This window comes from Nyctibius grandis, chromosome 2 (genome assembly GCF_013368605.1).
Source record: "Nyctibius grandis isolate bNycGra1 chromosome 2, bNycGra1.pri, whole genome shotgun sequence".
NCBI classification, from domain to species: domain Eukaryota; kingdom Metazoa; phylum Chordata; class Aves; order Nyctibiiformes; family Nyctibiidae; genus Nyctibius; species Nyctibius grandis.
In genome coordinates, this window is record NC_090659.1 from 107,781,003 (window position 1) to 107,793,830 (window position 12,828).

The 12,828-nt window shown below is 36.4% G+C and overlaps 1 protein-coding gene across 1 annotated transcript in view; it reads right to left on the bottom strand.

Moving 5' to 3' along the window:
• RNF17 (ring finger protein 17) overlaps positions 1-12,828 on the bottom strand; it is a 48,291-nt gene that overhangs the window by 4,893 nt on the left and 30,570 nt on the right. Inside the window, 11 exon segments of the mRNA XM_068395325.1 lie at positions 498-608; positions 2,823-2,948; positions 3,628-3,708; positions 4,805-4,924; positions 5,702-5,865; positions 7,176-7,483; positions 7,808-7,923; positions 8,765-8,855; positions 9,627-9,745; positions 10,869-11,019; positions 11,958-12,179. Of these exon segments, the coding sequence (XP_068251426.1) occupies positions 498-608; positions 2,823-2,948; positions 3,628-3,708; positions 4,805-4,924; positions 5,702-5,865; positions 7,176-7,483; positions 7,808-7,923; positions 8,765-8,855; positions 9,627-9,745; positions 10,869-11,019; positions 11,958-12,179 (1,609 nt within the window).

A 12,828-nucleotide genomic window follows, 5' to 3' on the forward strand; every position in this document is an offset into this window, starting at 1 on the left:
TTCAATCAATGAACATTACATTTTGCCTTTTGCGTGGGAGACTACTAGAGGGAAGCTGTGTGGGTTTACACAAAAATCAATGATCAATCATCGACCAAAGGCAGTAAAATACAACTGTAACAGTCAGAAAATGTTCACATTACTGTACAATGTTCCAGTAATTTAATTTTTGGAGAATAAAGAAAAGATAAAATCATTATTGTTCTGCCAAGTTAAAATCCAATGACCTATTTTCTACTTATACAAATTAAGTACCAGACTTAGAGAATTTTAGAGAATTATTGCTCTGCCTTCACCCAAGAGGGTATTTCAAGTAAGATTCATTCAGGTAGCTGCACTGCACAACCATCTGTATCAATAACTCAGTAGCATTTTGCTACCTTACTAATACTTTTTAATATTATCTACAATTGTTAGCCCTGATTTCCTTTTCACCAGCATGATATGACTGCAACACTTCCCCTCTGCAACATATATGAGATATTTACAAAACGTACCTCCTTAGGGGACACCAAATGGGTAACTCTGACAGGAAAGGTATCGCCTGGATTCGGTAGCAGTGGCAACGTGTATGAAAGTGAAACAGGAACTTCTCCTTGAAGTAGTTCCTAGACCAAGACAGACTTCAGTCAAGCATCATATTTAGTAACAAAATGCAAACGAGCATTGGTATGATTTCTGGTTCAAAGGAGTTCTCTAATAATGTAAACAGTGTATCCTTGATGAAAAAAATATTAAACAACATTTGCTTTCAATACTTACTAGGTTTTTACAAAAGCTTTAGCTAAAACAGAACAGAACAGAACTGCAATGCAGTTAAATACAAAAATAGCCTGTATAAGACATTTTGAACTGATTTTGGTTCAGGTGGTTGGAAATAGTTTGTAGTCAACTGCTGCAGAAAAAGTAATTCTAAAAATTATTGTTAGTTAAGCCTGGGCTCATAATGAAGAGATTAAAAACTTGTCTGTCCATTGAAGCAAGGTCATAGCCCCCCATGCCTGAATATATAAGCACAAGAGCACCTGGCTACTTGGTCTGACTCACACTGGTAGCGAAACAAACAAAAAACAAAGAAAAAAAACCCCTCATCTCCCAAAAAGCCGAATCAAAAAATACCACAGTATAATGGTGTTGTATATGTAGGTAAGCATGCAAGTGTGTATATGTGTATACACACGAACACACATATATGTACCTAGAATGAGATTCACTGCTGTGAGCTCACCACACTTGGGGTTCTGGTGTACTCTCCGATATCCTACTGCCTACTAGGGAATTTTATGGCTAATGACTAAACTAGGATTGTCATATGGTAACGAAGACCAGCTCCTAACCTCACCTGTGCAGCTCAACAGAGCTGCATCCCAAAGACAATACACTCTACAGCAAAACACGGGTGTAGTGGGCTCTACATAAGCAGCTTATTACCACTATTAACAGAATTACAACACTCACAAAAACAGAATACAGCCTTTATCAGATTATGACCTGAAAACACAGATTTGAAGCAATGAAATAAAGTTATAAAACTATAAAATAATAAAATATATAATGGCTATAGGTTATATAATAATAGTATCCTTTGGTCAATGCAGTGTTTCAGTTGGCTTGTGAGGGTGGCTGCTTAGCCTCTACAGCTAAACCCAGAGCTGATTAAGTTCAAACGTTCTCAGAGCTGCACGCCTCCTATTTCTGCTATTCCCGAGGTTCCACTCCTCGAACCAGCTCAACCTCTGGACGCCTTGCTCCTTCTCTGGTCCACAACTGAACACCTCTGATAGTAATTTTCTTACAAATTGTTCTGAACCACCTGTTCCTGGAATGGATCTGCTTAACGCTGTATTTCTTGCTGAAGGCATTCCAGGCTTTCTGAATGCGTCTTGCTTACAACCTTCTTACACATCTTTATTTTTGTTTTCCAAATTTCATTTTTGCTTTAAGGGTACAATCTCATTTATACGTATTTAGTTTGCTGAAAGTTGTGTGTCACGTGCTGACTTTAAGAAAATGCAACAAGAGATGGATTTACAATTAGGTTTTCCATGGTTACTCAGTTCTAACAGACACTGAGAGACTTTCCTAACTGCATCACAACCCACTGGCACACATGCCAAGACTTACTTACATGAGCAGTGACAGCAGTGTACTCTGTATTGTAAAATTATTTTCTGAAGCAGAGACTCATGTCAGAAAGAAAAATACATTGGCAGGCTTAAACAGAATTAAGAGAAAAATGCAACAACAAAGCCTTAGCAATTTAAATAAACTCAATCCTAAGATTTCAAGGAAAAAAAATACAGAGAAATTACTTCTCAAACTTTTTTGTTAAGACAATGAAGTTTGGTGAAAATTTCAACATCAGATGAATATCCCAGACACCTGGAATGAAGAACCTAAGTAATTCCCTTAGAAATCACTAGGTTTATGTTGAAATACTTGATTAAATTTACTTTTGAATATCTCCATCCTTGGATATATTTCTGCGATTAACTAAGCCCTTCAAGTAATAAAAATATGACCTACTCCTACCCTTTTAAGTTTCAGAGAAACACAAAAACTAATTGGACTTCAAACAGAAATGCAAAAATCTCTTTTCAGTACAGAGTCCAAGAACAAACTCTTGGCAATTCGGTATTCCATGCAGTCTTACCAACACATCATATCTACGCTTGTTATGCTACAAAGCTGTGTATTTACTCTTACTGCTGTTTACATCACAAAACTGTAGAGAAATATAAAAAGAACAACAAGCAACTGAGTAATCTTTTTAATGTCAGAATAACAACAGCAAAAGACGCACACACGCACACAAATCTCACCAGCTCTGGTATGTCCTGACAATCTTCAACAACACAGTACTTCTGGTAAACCACGAAGGAAGAAAGCGACATTCCACCAAAATACAAGTTGATGGACAATTTGCCCCATGGGTTATCTGGTAATTCCTACGTCACAAGACAAAATAAGATTATAACAGTAATAGCGTGACTGAGGTTTCAGAAATAGTGACCAGGAAATCAAAACCTGTCCTTCCTAGATGCACTAAACTCATTCATCAAAGATACAAAACCAGTAAGGATGGCTATTAACACAACTCATGACACAAATGTGTCTCTCTCTGGAATGGCAGCACCGACTACTCAGTCTAACACTGAAACATTATCCCATGTTTGCTCACTCAACAATAAACGCTTCTCTTTCACAATTTATCATTAGAAATTAAACTATCCGGAATTGCAGGTTTTCAGACAATACAGATTATGTGTTTCCCTATAATGTTAATATATTAATTTAAGCATGTCTATACTTAATTATGCCAAATTTTAATAACTTAAAATTGAATTTAGAAGAAATTATGCTATTGGTAGGTAGGTTGCTTGTCAGAATGACAACACAAACAGGACCAAAAAATATTAATACCTCTAAAGGACACATTTAAGGCCTGAAAACTATAATAAAGGTAAAGTTATAGGAGAAATAACTTTAGCTTTGGATTTTGTTTTGTCTCAGAAATAAATTTGCTGCTATACTCCTTCACCTATTATTCTTAACACAAGTTAAAAGAGAAAAAAAAAGGGAACAAAAAGTAAGCCTCATTCCACACCTATGAATAAATTAAGCTACCTGAACATGTATTTCAACCTCTTCATTTTCAAGTAGTCCTCGAAGGCAATCTACTGCATCCTGCTGCCAAGAACTTCCAACCTAGTTGGTGAAAAGCAAGAAACCCCCACACATTAAGATGCTGACAAGTAATACTCTTACTATTCTTAACATAGTAAGACAAAAATACATGCCTATCATTCAAAAACTTATCATTATATTATTATAATATAATGAAACACGCATCATTAGTTTGATTTGTCTACAACAGTTTAAACATTAACTGCTATTTGGTACACTAAAACCTACTGTGTGACAAAGCCGACCAGCAATTTTCAGATCTTGAGGTGGCTTAGAAAGAGGTGCTGCTTGCCAAATCTAACCTTTACTATATACATAATAATGTATGTGTGCACAATTACTCAAAGCATAACCCAAAGATACAGAATTACACTCGAAGATAACTTAACAGACAACAGAAAACACAGGATACTTTAAATACTTCTTTTATTCCCTTAAATATCTGTTTGCCTCCCAAACTATAGGCTTATAAGCCTGTCTTTCTTAATCTATCAGTTGAACTGCTTCCAGCAAGGAAAAGTTTTCCTTTAAAAATAATGTTAAAAGTAACCTAGTCATTTCAGTAATTCACATTTACTAAATGCACCATTCAAATATGAATAAGATGTGATGATACATGAAGACGTTATTTACGTATCACTTACCAATAAAAACCCCTAAAACAATTCACTTGTATTAGTTTAGCCTAACGGATTGTTTCGTACACAGCTAAGTTCAGAATGATAGAAACGCTTTTGCAGGACTTGAAGATTTACAATTTTCTGGCCATTTTGCATTAAGAAATCCAGGCCTTACTTGTTGCTGCTATTGCAAAATGAACTACCACCTCGCAGTATCAACCTGCCAACTACTGCAGTGTCCTGTCTCACGAAGATTTCATTCCAATGACAGCTGCTTTTGAAGTGTGGTCAATTCATAAAGCAATCTGGAATTTCCTGATGAAATGCTGCCTTGCTGAAACGATTCTCATCAGCTATTCTCTGAATAGCTATTCTCTGAAATAGCTGATGTAGGCAAGAAAAAATACCAGCAACTAGTGTCAGCTTTTGTATAACTGAACAGGGTATCGGTTTGAGTAACTACCTATTAAAACGTCTTCAAATTTATCATTACTCACTGGTACTGTCTTGTAGAGCTGACACGGTATGCAAAATGGAGGAATATCAGTATACAATGTAGTTGGATACAGATGACACTGAGGAATCCTCTCTATACAACCACAGTCTATGTACTGTACCTATATGAAAATAAAAGCTTTCCTGAAATAAATCCTGGGGTTTTTAAGTCAAGTTTAATAAGAGAAAGCATTCATTTACAGCATTCATTTTTCTGGAGGAAAAAAAGAATGGTTTGCTGATAAGTAGGTGATGTGACAAAGTGGCAATGAAGGAAAGGATTAAAAAACTGGTATGGCAGATGAGAAGTTCAGCTTCTAAACTTGTAAGAGATCCTACCTTTTGTGTAATAACCTACAGCAGTTTAAAATTGAAAGAAATAAAAAATTTGTGAAGTAGGATAGTGTCAGACTTGCAAATCTACATTCAAAAAGCAGGAGCAGACTCAAGAGTTGCTCTTTACTTGTGCAGCATAAAGAATTCAAAACAAACAGCCAGCCACTACTTTTTGGGTGGGGACAGGGTGGGGGGAAGGTAAACCTAAATATTTTCAAAGCATTCCATATACGGTAACAACAAAAAAAGAAGAAAAAACCTAAAAGGGATTACTTACAGGTGATCAAGGGTAGCTTTTTACTTAAGAACATTTATCATTACCAGGAAAACTATGGGAAAAATTGTGACAACTGAAATAGGCAGATAGAATTAATCTTTAAAATAAATGTAAAAATCAGGACACTTATCACACTTTCAAGCAGAACAAACAACTGGATAGTCAGGTCAACTGAATGAAAAAAGGTGTGATCACAAATTTATTTTAGAGGATTAGATTATTTGCCTTTTTTTTAACATACATGTGCACATGTTCACACACACACACGACATATAATCAAACCTACCTGGACAGTACTACCACCGAGTCCTACAACTTTACCTCGATACCACATGGTATCTGATCCTCTTACAACACAAGCTTCTCCCTTTTTCCAGAAGTAGGGTTCCAGAAGACCAAGGCATTTGAAGTTACTTTGTATTTCAGTCATCAATTTCTTTAGTTCAATTTCTGGCAGGGGGAGGGGGGAATTAAAAAAAAAATTCAAAACAGCCTATAACATATTAAGGCAAATTATTTCAATCACTAAAACCCAGCAGATTCAGATGAAGACATGTATAAACATAAAATACATGCGCTGCTCCAAAAAATATTTTCCAACATTGATACAATATGTATGTTTGACATCTAGTATATACAAACAAGTTACTACTTAAAACAAAAAGAAAACTGCATTTCGAATTGTGAAGCCATTAGTAATTCTGGATTCTAATGTCAGAGAAGAAGGGTCTATACATTTTGCAACTGACACCTTGGCAGCAGTAATAGAAGACCCTCTCCGTGAACAAGATGACAGATTCCCTGAGACAGTGGTAGTACACCATGAAACGACACAAAACAGGTGTCCAGAAGACCCTTTTCTGCTATAGGTACAGTCTACAGCAACAGCCGCAAGAAGAATACAGTCTTGGGCAAATGGGGTTACTGCACTTTGAATTTCAAAATTCTATTATATGATCTAATAGTTAAATCATAGAATCATAGAATGGCTTGGGTTGGAAGGGACCTTAAAGATCATCTAGTTCCAACCCGCCTGCCATGAGCAGGGACACCTTCCAAATGTATTTGTATAATAAAAAAAAAAAAATTCTCATATGGAAACATTTCTCATATATTATGGTACTGCAGACTGATACTGCATCTGTCAGATGAAAATGTACCTCTTTCAAATAGTACAAACAGAAAATATTAAGAGGTACAGAATCTATCACAGTACAAATAAAGAGCCCAAGGAAACTGGGTACTGAGCTCACACTGAAGGAAAAAATCCAGTAATATCTGAGAACCAGGCTAACTTCCAAGAATCTTTAGGACTGTATCTTTATTATTAGTAGTAAAATGTATCACAATCTCAGCATTATAAAATAAAGCACTTGCTGCTTTACCTAATACTGCCTAGAGAAGAGAGGCAAGTAACCTGCTGTCCGAGCCCTGGGATTTTGGGGTTTCCTGGGGCGTGGCAGGACAGAAGAGCTGATTTGGATGGGTTTGGGGACAGGGCGGTCGCTGCTGGGGATGTGGGTTTCCTGCAACGGGAGTTCTCCCCACCGTGGCGGAGCAGGGGGTGCAGGGGCACGCAGCCCTCGCCCCCCAGGCCAAAGGCCTCGTCACCCCCCCAGCAGCAATCCTCCCCCACGGGAACCTTCCAGAACTGTGTTCTGATACAGAACATGTACACTAGAACATATTTCTGGTATATTCTGATACACCAAAGCTATATCGATTCATAGACATAAATGTATTTTCTTCTGTAATCTTACCAAATGATTTTGGTATTATATAAATAGTTCCATCATGTCCAATGCAGCTTACTACAGCCTGAAAAATTTTTGCTTCTGGTATAACTGGGGATTTATATATTTCATCCACTCCTGAATGAAGCAGTGCCTTAGATGTTTTGCATGGTTTTTGTTCACTCTCCACAACAGTGATGTTTTCCTCTGGAGCAGCGCTGGGTTTTGCACATGCAGTTTCTGAATTACAACCACCGAGTCCTGTGTTCTCTTGCTCTAAACGTACTTTAAGATGTTCTTCGGAGACTGAGCAAGCCACATCAGCTTTATCAACTCTATCAGATTCAATCAAATCACATCAACATATTAACTGACAAAGAACTTGAAAAGTGCAAAAGAATAAAATAGAAGTAAAAAAACAAACACACAAAAATGGAAAATACTTGTTAAAATAGTGTCAAACATCTCATCTACCAACTTAAGAGAACTGAAATGTGCAACAGATACAATTAATAATGTTATACTCAGATAAGTTCACTAAAGATGGAGTTCTGTTGCTACATAGGCTGTAGAGGACAATCCAACTTTTTGTTTTACTTATTAGCTTATCATGATGTGAATATGAGAGTATGAAAGAATATAAAGAAAAGTATTCAAACCTTCTGTTTCTTAAAGCCAAACCCTTTTTAATAAGATGCTCCGAAATATCAATCAATTGTCCTGTTTCATCTTTGCAAAGAATTTTCACAGGCAATGCACAACCCACATCACTTTCCTGGAAAAAATGAGAGAGCTGGACAACATATTGCAATACGCATTTCTTCCAAACCACAGGCACATTTTTCATTTTACTGTTACCGACTGCAAATCAGACATCGTTGAACAACTGATGCCCACATCAGAAGACACAAAATTTATTTAATTCATGTCACAGTTCCTATCATCTTACCAACTGTTCTAAACATGACATTAAAAAAAAAGTACCAGAATAAAACCTTGCTTCTTCCCTTAGCTGTTTTATTAAAATGAACTGCCAAACACTTGTTCTCCTCCAGCAGGAGCTTTAAACCCATTCATAAATAACTGCACTCATCAGTGCTTTTATTTCCAGACAGACTGTAAAACCTCACTGGCAGCTGCCAACAGACACTAAACAAATCAAGCCCTCATAATAATTCCATTTTTTTTTACCAGTGGAAGAAATCAATCACTAATGATGTACAGCATTAGACCCATTCTTTCAGTTTCCAAGGCTTGAAAACTAATATAGTAGTTGCTGAAATTATTCTCATCAAGAACATGAGCATCTTGCTCATCTGTCCATAAAAGCTGTCAGCATCCCATGATCCCAAAGATGTAAATATTATTCCTCAGTAATTAAATATATCTAAGACTGTGATCTTTCCACACGGGGTAGCCAAACTGCTCTAATGTTCCAGTGAATAATGAAAATAAAGCAAAAAAAAAAAAAAAAGGTATCTTTTTCCCTACAGCAAACAACAATCCAAGCAAGTTCCATTCAGGACTTTTTGAAGAGTGAAAATATTCAGAAAAAAATTACATTAACAGACAACCTGACAGAAATTTTACAAATACTGCTTGTTTTGGTTACAAACCTGTATGATTATTTTCACTTGTGCCCCGCTTAGGTAATAGGATAAACATTCACAGGCTGTTGCTGTCCACTGCGTGCTTCCACCTGTTGGTCTAACACAGAACAAATTATAACCTCCTTTAGTACAAGAGAAGTTGCCATCTCCTGAGCTTAACCACAAACCCTTCCTTTTACTGAGTTCTGATTTTTTTTTGAAACTGCCTGTAATGTCAGGGAGAAAAGACAAATCTCCATTACAGTCAACAGTAAAAAGAAATGGTTATTCATCTCTGGATCTATATGACAGGAAGAATTCAAAAATATAACCCCAAAACTTCAAAACTGACAAGGATCATGAGTTCCAGGAGTATGACACCTGTCTTAACAGGACAAAGGAAAATCCATACTTCATCTGCAAATTTGGCTTTTTATATTCATTCAGGGAATGGGTATTACAAACATGATTAATTTTTCTTCAGAGTATAGACAGAACACAAAGGCACAGGAGAAGACCCCGGTTCTCTCTTTTACGGTCTAGAAAAGAGAGATCTCCCGGGCATTTTCATGAGATCTAATTAATCTCAAATTCTGAGCCAAGAAAAAAAGCATTCAGTGAAATAAGAAAAACCTCTATCATCTGTCCAGTATTTTATAATTAATCCCATAAATATTCTTTCTTTCAATAGCATGGTTTCTGCTTTACTGGTGTGTAACAAAACCCTTAGAAAAAAAACCCTTTGTAAAACAAATCACAGCTGCCATCCCATTTCTTTATTCAACAAGCAAACCACATCCAAGTCTCAGATGATCGGTTCTAACACAGGAAAGTATTAAGTTATGTCATAGGTTTCTAATACTGCTGCTCAGTATTAAGGAAAGCCTACCTTATATCTGTCAAGGAACATTCTATTGCTAACGTCCTAATTATCTTCATATTTTCCTCAAGTTTTCTTAGACAGCTGACATCCACTGTTTTTTCAGCTCCAGAATCATAAAGTATTACCTGTTACAGACAAGAAACACAATGAAACAGAACAAAAAAAACCCCTCTGAGGGTTATCTGTGACGAATGATAATTCAAAGCATGCCTGAATAGGTAAACAAAATTCAAACAAATAGTACCAGGATTCAAGGAATGGCCTTTGCAGTGAGTACTCCATCACACAACACAAATGACTACCGCAGCGTACCGAGAGTACAAAATGCACAAATATGCTCAAAGGAGGTTAAACAACTTCACAGAGGCTGTTACTTGAATAAGAAAATTCCTTTTTCTGTGCATCAGTTATGTTGGTGCATTTAAATTTGTAAACCTAGAAACGCTGATATAGCTCCCCTCCACCCCTTGCTTTTTATTCTGACATGGTTAAAAAGCTGTTTGAGGGCTCTTAGCCTTAGAAAGCAGATAATGCAAACCAGAAATATAGAAAGTCCCATTTCTGCTTCCTACTAGCAAGACCCACGGGCATAATCTGATGATCGTGGAGAGAACCAATGGTAATCCAGTCCTGGATTATTTGTATGATTAAAGAGCCACTCTTACTTTTGAGGTAAGTAGTTATCTATTCATGAAATGCCTCTTCTGACGCTCCTTACTCTTTTTTTTTCAAATAAGTGCAACACAACATATGTTTAAAGCATCACTGTGGAAGATGATACAAATACAAGGCACAGTGCATCACCATCAGTTTAGGGTTCAGGCAACAGCATGACTACATGTGTTCCGGTGGTGCTGCTTGCAGTTCAACTGGCTCCATCTTTTAGCAAGGATCATTAAGTTTGAATTAATGTGACCCTCAGGTTCACACAGCTTCTGGAATATAAGCTGAACTGTTAGGCACTAGCTTGCGAATCTGTGCTATGTTGCAAAGTATACTGTAAACATATCCAAAGTGAACCTCATGAGCCTTCCTCAACTACCAGGTTCCCTGCTAAAGGCATCTGAGCTTTGATGAGACAGTAATTTTATTTGAAGTGATGTACAATGTTTAACTTAAACTCTTGACAAAAGCAAAAGGCTGTATGAGAAAATATTAACACAGAAGTAAGAAGCTAAGATTTGACATTAATCAACGTTAACAACTTTAGAAATAAAAGTATGAACGCTCTTATGATAACAGGTTTACCTTTGCACTTGTTTCAGAGATAATCCTGCTTATTTGACCTCTTTGCCACTGTTTCAAATCACGTACATAAACAGCACAGTGCATGCTACTTTCCCACTTCACACACTGTGGCTGGGATTCTTTGTAGATAGTAGCCATCTTCTCCTGTAAACTAATATTCAAAAAACACTTTTCTAGTGGTAAAATTTTATCCAGTAAATAAAGGTTTTCTTAGTCCATTACTGCTTAACTAGTAACCGTTTCACAGGGACATAGTATTGTAGTTTTTCTTCCTTCATGACGTGTTAGAAATACATGAAACTGAGCTTCAAAACATATGCAATCTGATTAAAATTCTGTAAAACTATAATGTTTTCTTAAACAATGGCATTAATCTGAGTGATCTTGTCTGTTCTGTATAGCACTATTTGTAAGATGCACTATTTTCTCTTGACAACTTGCAAGCGTGGTACTCATTTAGTGTCATAACTAGTTCAATGGGACTCTAGGTAGCTACGTGCAAGAAGGTAAAAAGATGAAAGAAAAGAGAAATAAGAGGCAGAAAAACAACTTAGCTAAGACATTTAACCGTCTTCAAACAGTACGCACTATTACCTAAATGTTACCTACGTATCTACTAAAGGAAGGTTGATACACTATGTGTAGAAACTGCCTTCAAACTTTCCTAACAGCATATTAGAATCATGTTGAAATAAATAACTTGATTGAAGTTCTATGACTTAGGATACCGGTATTATTCATCAAGATTGCTAACGAAGGAATGGGGAGGAAAAAAGAAAGAGCAGAAAGATTAATCTTTCTGGACAGTGTGGCATTGATCAGGCCCCAATACTTACGACATTAAAACTGATTCGAAATAGCAGTTAGATCATGTACTTAATTTGGAATCATAAATATTTAATAAACCACAACATAGTGCCAATCTGTCTTCTGTTTCTATACTTTCCTCAACAAAGCAAGATAAGTCAACAGCATTCAAGAGAGTACCCAGTGCCAAATGCAGCCCTAATCAGAGTTTGTTCTAACTATACTTCACCAGTTTGTAATAAGAATGCCTTTACCCAAGAAAAGTTCTTTGAATTTTAGTACCTTTTCAGTAGACTTTCTGATGACAGAGACTGTATAAAAATTTTACTAGGAGACACAACATGACTAATTCTCACTTGTAGCTCTTCCTTAGCAAGTAATTTGAAATCTCCTTCATCTACAGGTTCCATGTCTATAGGATTTAAAGCTTCTGAGGTTTCAGGAATTTCTTCTAGAGGAACATCCCATATTTCATTGGGCCTTACAGCAATACTTTCAGTGTACCTGTAAAGAGCATGAAGTAATTAGAATGGGAAGTTTAAACACATTTTAAACAAAGTGAAAAACAGCTCAATAATCACAGTTCAACATGACAGGAATCATTCAATATGAAGAAGAGTGAAGAGTAACAAATAACTTAGAAAAGCAGAAAAAAATCCCAACTAGAGACAAAGACATCTCTAAATGCTACTTCTGAAACACTCATGATAGTAACTTATTTTTACTCTCCTTCAGAAGGTATCCTTGCACAGTCTACTGACAGGTGAAAGCACTACCCAATATAGGCTGCCAGCAGAAAAGCAAGCCTGAGCCAAATGGGCTGCTGAACATTGATGTTTGTATCTGGCTTAAAAGACATCAAAATACTAATATTATGCTTCTGGAAATCAATGTTGCCTCTGAGTGGAAGCTGCAACGTTCAACTTCTAAGATGTCTAAATATTCCTTGAGAAGTAAAGAATATTAACATTAGTGAAACATTTACCTTTCTAGCATTCCCCAAGGATACAAATACAACACAATTGATGCTAGCACTTCTTAAGCAGAGTACTGAATGAACTATGGTCACAATACCTTGATGAAAACTTGTTTAAATTGTGTGAACTGGATAGAATAACGCCCAACAGCAATGAAGAGTTGGCTGGTACGTATT